General features: G+C 52.4%; 1 protein-coding gene across 1 annotated transcript; it reads right to left on the bottom strand.

Moving 5' to 3' along the window:
- Nucleotides 1-1,198: 1,198 nt before the first annotated feature.
- Nucleotides 1,199-4,725, bottom strand: LY6K (lymphocyte antigen 6 family member K). The gene is made up of 4 exons (XM_040262175.1): nt 4,660-4,725; nt 3,681-3,777; nt 2,658-2,762; nt 1,199-1,476 (listed from the first exon to the last, which is right to left on the bottom strand). The coding sequence occupies exons 1-4, from the start codon at nt 4,723-4,725 to the stop codon at nt 1,199-1,201; spliced, it is 546 nt and encodes a 181-aa protein (XP_040118109.1).
- Nucleotides 4,726-5,645: the final 920 nt, after the last annotated feature.

Below are 5,645 nucleotides of genomic sequence, written 5' to 3'. Positions count from 1 at the left end.
GCATAGTTGACCTCTGCATCTCTTGCCTGCCTTAACAAAAGGGATCCTACTTAAAGTCCTGTCCTAGGCCGAGAGTGGGGAGTCCTAGGAATGCCGCTCCTGAATGGGGCACGAGCAGGAAGGCGTGAGTGCACTGCCTATGCTTGGAAAGGGACATGCACACAGCAGGAGCCTAACAGAAACGAAATTGTCAGCTGTGGAGTCGCTGGCCAACACTCGGGGGCCCTTCTGGTTCAGAGGCTCTAGATGTGACAGAGACAGCCCTGCTCCCTGCCTGCCCCACAGTACCCCCTTCTGGGGCCATTGAGACTCTCTGGAAGGTTCCCAGGTTGCCCCAAGTAGCATTCCCTGAGTCAGACCAGGTGAGGCAGGCCAGAGTATGGGAGGGAGGGGGAAGCAGGAGAGCTGCAGATGGGGCTGCACCCACCCTAGCACCCAGTCAGGGCCACAGAGGAGAGAACATTTGTTTTGTGCAGAACTGCAACTCAACTCTCTGGCTGTCTGTACATGGCTGCATCTCAAATGGAGATGGGAAAAAGGCTGGAGTGTCAGCAGTGGTGCTGCTGTCTAGCTGCCCAAGTTTCAGATGCTGGGCAAACGCATGTGTAAGGATTTGTGAGTCCACACACCTGTGCCGGTTGGTGGGTGAAATCCATGCTTACTCAACAGAATTTCTTCTCTTCTGTCTCTTGGAGTCTGGAAGCAAGAGCTGAAGGAGAGCAGCCAAGGGGCCTCCCCTGTCAGAAGAGGGCTGTAATCAGGAGGGGGTCCTGCTACCCCACACTGAGCAGTATTTCTTTCACTCCAGAGATACCTTATGCCCAAATCATTCTGTCTCCTCCACTGACCCTTGGCCCCCCCACCAAAGGTCAGAAGTGTCTGAGGACTACTCTTCATGGGTGAGCCTCAGGCCCTGCCCTCCATCAATACCAAGGCCCCCCAAGGTGAAGAGGAGTCAAGAGTGATTGTCAGCAAAAAACAGTTACAAGGTTTGATTTCAAAGAGAAACAACATGTAGGCAAAATTGCTATGGGGAAGGTTTGGCCTTGCTCTAATTCAGCCTGTGAGGTAGGGCCAAATGGACTCATTCTCCCCACCCCACATCAAGGTCCCTGGAAAGGCAGACCACCATTGAGCTAATTGATGGAAAACAAATTTAATGCAACAAGTTCCAACCACCTGCAGCCAGGTGACTTTGTCACGGCAGCCTGAGGCCCAGAAGCGCAGAGACCAGTGTCAGGAAAGGCATCAGCCCAGCGCTGCTGCCCCTGCCTTGCCCCTTCAAGTAAGCATCTTCTGTGTTTTCTTTGATGACTGGTTCCTGGACGTTGCACAGGTTGGATGTACAGCATGCCACGTACAGAAAGGGTGTGGGCTTTACGAGCACGAACGACCTGGCCATCCGCAAAAGTGTCTCACGCAACCCACAGTTCAGTGCACACTGCTTGGAAGTAAGGAAGAACCGTGGAAATATTCCTAGTGGGAAATAGGACAGAGAGATGGAGGTCTCATGAATTGAAAGCAGCAACACACCATTTCTATCTGAAGTCTGCCCAACCCTGACCCTTCTATTGCCCCTTACCAGAGCCCTACTCAAAGAGGGCACCTGCCAGGGATTTGGGAGCCGTCACTGCAAAGGAAGAGGGTCAGGCCTTTGTGTTCAGAGCTGCTTTTGGGGGTGGCATGGCATCAGATGCCACCATCTCTGACCTGTCTGCACACAGCTGTCTGCACTTGAGCCTGGCAGTCTCCATTTGGGAACGCATAGGTTCCCTGGGCCTCAACTTCTCAAACATGGTTGCTCAGGCCTTTGTGACCACAGATGAGACACACGGGAGCAAGGGGCACCTGGCCATCCTGGCCACTGCCCAGGGCTTGGAGCTGGCCTCTCAAGGAGTCACTCCTGCGGCCTGGGTGTAACTGCTGTGACTGTGAGCCTGCTGCCAGCACAGCTCAGCACTGGGGACATGGCCCGTCTTCCGACTTCACCTCCTCCCATATTTCACTGTGCTGTCATCTTTCCACACTAAGTTATCAAGTCCACGTGAGGCTGCAGTGGGGCTTATGCCTCAACTGACTCAGTAGCCCACACACTTCTTGGAACATGGAAGCCCCAGAAGTGGCTGATGAATGGAAAGTGAATTCTCCAGGCCAGACAAGGCCACTGTTGGGGCCTTGAAAGTCACCCTCGGGAGAGAGTTCTTCATGAGGCCAGAAGTGCTTGGGGGAGTTACAGATGGCAGAGCAGCGGTCTCCAAATGTTTTAAAGCATGCATCCTCTTTTCAGGACATATTTTAAGCCCTGATTATGTACATCTTTTGTAAAAGCTATTCTTGGTCAGTCGTTGAAGTCATTAAGGCTCAACTGCTCACCTAGAAGTGAATAAAAAGAACTCTCCATTACTTTCTCCCTGCACCTCAGTATTTCAATCTGGCCGGCAGTTGCTGTGTGCCGCCCTGCAATGGCTCTGCTGTTATCTGAGTCTTCTCAGTGGCCTGCTGGCACTCCTGGCTTCACAGGACTTTGCTCTTCAAATTTTAAAAAAAGATCATTTTTATGTTAGTTTTTCTTTATTGAGAAAACTCGACAGGCCCTAAGTCCTGAAAGCATTTTACTGACCTGGGTGTGGAGCCCCACTGGGACCCAGGACACTTACTCACGGCGGCAGAGACACAATACGTAGAGCCTGTGTCACAGTTTTGTGGTGCTTCGCATCCGAAACTGTTCTCCTGCTCACAAACGTGACACCTCAGGATAGAATCTGAAAGGAGAAATAAAAAGAAAGCGGAATGTGGCAGCTCTCAGATCCCATCAGAGCAACACCTGTCATCGTCTCCTTCCTCTGAGTGAGGACAGAGCCCTGGGTCCGTCCATCTTTCTGGCGCCTCACAGCCTGCCTGATCCTGCAAGCTCCTCCTCTCCTCTCTGGGCTTCTCTCGTATGCCCACTGGATGTGTCTCACAAACCCACACCACACCCATAGCATGAACACAGACGAGCACAGGCCCTCACCCCGGAGACATGCATACTCACACTGTCATGTGGAAACAGCCGGGTCCCTGCCTCCCCCACCCCCCACTCGGGCCATGCCCACATCACCACACTTCACTGGTGCCGCACATTAGCTGCTCTAGAGAAAGAAGCCCCATGGCTGTGGAGTCTGTGCCCATGCACCCTTCTCACCTACCTTCTTGGCTGACCCCACTGCCTCCAGTCCCTGGTTCCACGCTCCTTGGCCTGAGACCCTGTGTCCTGCCTGACCCAGGAGCCGAGGCGGCCCACTATTGGGTCTGTGTCAGGGCAGGACTTGGTCCTGGGGAAGAAGCTGGTCACACTCCAGCAGCTCTCCATTTTCAGAGACAGCCCCATAAGGCTCGAAGATGGCTGGTTCAGGCTTGGCCTCCAGCCCAACCATCCCCAGGAAGGCGGGGCCATGGCAAGGGAGAGCTGGGTGCTGGGCAATAAAACCAGCCATCCCTGCCTGCCCTTGGGGACCCCACATCAAGAGGTTCTCCCACTATGTATTCGTATCAACTGACCACCCTCCTAAGGCTGTCTTGCCCCCTGAATTCTCTGGGCTACAACTGCCTGGACCCACCTGGGGCATGGCCACCCTGTGTCTGCACAGGCATTCCAGACCTCCTCCTCCCAGCCCAGGAGGCTCAGGGCCAGAACTGACCTTGTCTTCCAGACACGGTGAGATTGCTCTCCACCCATGGCAGGCCCAAGACCAGAAGCAAAGCAAGGAGGGTTATCATTTCCAGTGATGCCTGGTCCTGGACATGAGGAACAAGCAGGGCCACTTGGTCAGCCCTGTGGCTCCAGAGTTAGATTTGACCCCTGTTGGTCTAGTACCATTCAGAGCCCTCCCCACTGGTCACTGGGGCAGACCCTCTTCTCCTCATCCATGGGCCAGGGGCTGGGTGTGGCCTCAGTGCTGATGGGGGGGAGGCTGTCACCACCACCACCAAGTCCCCTCTGTCCCCAGGGACCCCACCACTCCCTGGAACTCTGCATTCATTCACCCATGCCCCAGCAAACTTGTTTGGCATGTGTTCCTTCCACAGCTCCCCCAAGGCAGTACCGGGTTTCCCCCACCCCTGAACTCCTGTTCTCTTAGGGGACACCATGGAGTACTCTCCCACCCAGCGCTACCGCCCTTCCTCTTCCCTTTTCATCTTCCTCTCCATCCACGGCCAGGTCTTCACTGGTGCAGCCTGACCCCAGGGTACAGGAAGGCTTGGCTACCCCTGCACCGCCCAGCCCAGCCTTACTGCCCAGATCGGTGCTGAGGCTAGCCCTCTCTCTCACAAGGCCTGCCAGCCTTATGCCCTTATGCACTTATACCTGGCTGCTTTCTGGGCTCCCCATTCCTGCTCCTTCCCCAGGTTCCACACCCTGCCTTCACACTGCTATCTGGCAGGTGGGGGGCAACAAGCCTCTGTTAGCGCAGTAAACACCTTTGCAGGAATTCTGGATTTTTACAGCAGCGGAGCATGCCATTGCCTGGATGTAGGACAGTGCATTTTCAGAGCCTCTTTCGATGAGCCTTTGTGTTGTTTGCCACGTGTTGTACTAGAAATAAAGCTGCAATTGTCCATAGTGTTATTTCTTACAAGTGCAGGTACATTGGAAAGTTTCCCAGAAATAAGACTGACAGTCACAAAGTTTGATGTATTTGCAATGTAGATGCACTTGCCCAGCAGCTCATCAGGTTTCTCCATGAGTGTCTGTTCCCACAGTATAATCAAAAAAGGGTACATTCCTATCCATCCTTTGGGTTTTCACCAATCTGGTAGGTAAAAATAGTATCCTGATAATTAATGATCAGAATTAATTATGAGTGACATTAAGTTTTTGCATTCAGATAGATGTCTGCATTCCTTTTTCTGTGCTTTCAAGTCTGTTATCCAAATACACTGTGACCCTAGTCCATTGTCTGCCATAAAAACTGTTTTTCCTATTTGATATAGGTCTTGGTATTAATGCCAAGCAGAAGTGGTTATGCCAAGCTTTTCAAGGTTAAAGATAAATAGAGCCAGACGCTAAAGTGATAAGGATGGATTTTAATCAGGAGCATTCTACTTCAGTGGGAAAAAGAGTCTTCATGAAGGGAATTCCACTTGAATTTGCACAGGGGTGACTGGGCATTTTAAAGGAAGAGTGAGGGAGTAGGGAGGTGGTGAGCAGGGCTCAGTGGAGTCAGGGAAGTTAAAGTTACAAAAGCAGGAAGGCAGAATTGGTCCCTGTGAAACCTACCTGGGTTTGCTAACTGGCACATACCAAAGTTAAGCACCCACCCTCCACAGAAGCTGGGAAAGGGGCCCATCTTTGCAGAACACAGTTCTTCAGGAAGGGATTTAAGGCCAGGGTTTGGGGCAGGGGGCAGACCTGGATCATCCTAGGGATGTGGCCTTCAGTTGTTAGAAGGCACTTGGTGTCTGCTCTAGTCTTTACAGACCAAGCTTGAGGCCTCATGGATAAAGGGCCCAGAGGAGCCTGGCTGCAGTTAGTCAGGAGAGGAGCTTTACCACCACCTTTTATTTTATGGTTCTGGATTTTGAAACCAGAACAGTTTCAAAACCCAGAACCATAGTTCTGCTAGTTGGAGAAAACTTTCTCCCAACATCTGATCTCAGAAACT

Source organism: Oryx dammah, unplaced genomic scaffold, assembly GCF_014754425.2.
Source record: "Oryx dammah isolate SB20612 unplaced genomic scaffold, SCBI_Odam_1.1 HiC_scaffold_19, whole genome shotgun sequence".
Taxonomy (NCBI): Eukaryota; Metazoa; Chordata; class Mammalia; order Artiodactyla; family Bovidae; genus Oryx; species Oryx dammah.
This window is presented reverse-complemented; position numbering and strand designations above follow the sequence as displayed.

Bases quoted from the DNA above. Each gene is read 5' to 3' on its own strand.
- LY6K (XM_040262175.1), bottom strand. From the start codon at position 4,725: ATGGAGAAACCTGATGAGCTGCTGGGCAAGTGCATCTACATTGCAAAT. The intron at 2,763-3,680 runs GTCAGTTCTGGC...TTCTCCTTTCAG, and splicing joins CACCGTGTCTGGAAGACAAG to ATTCTATCCTGAGGTGTCAC. The intron at 1,477-2,657 runs GTAAGTGTCCTG...ATTTCCCACTAG, and splicing joins TTGTGTCTCTGCCGCCGTGA to GAATATTTCCACGGTTCTTC.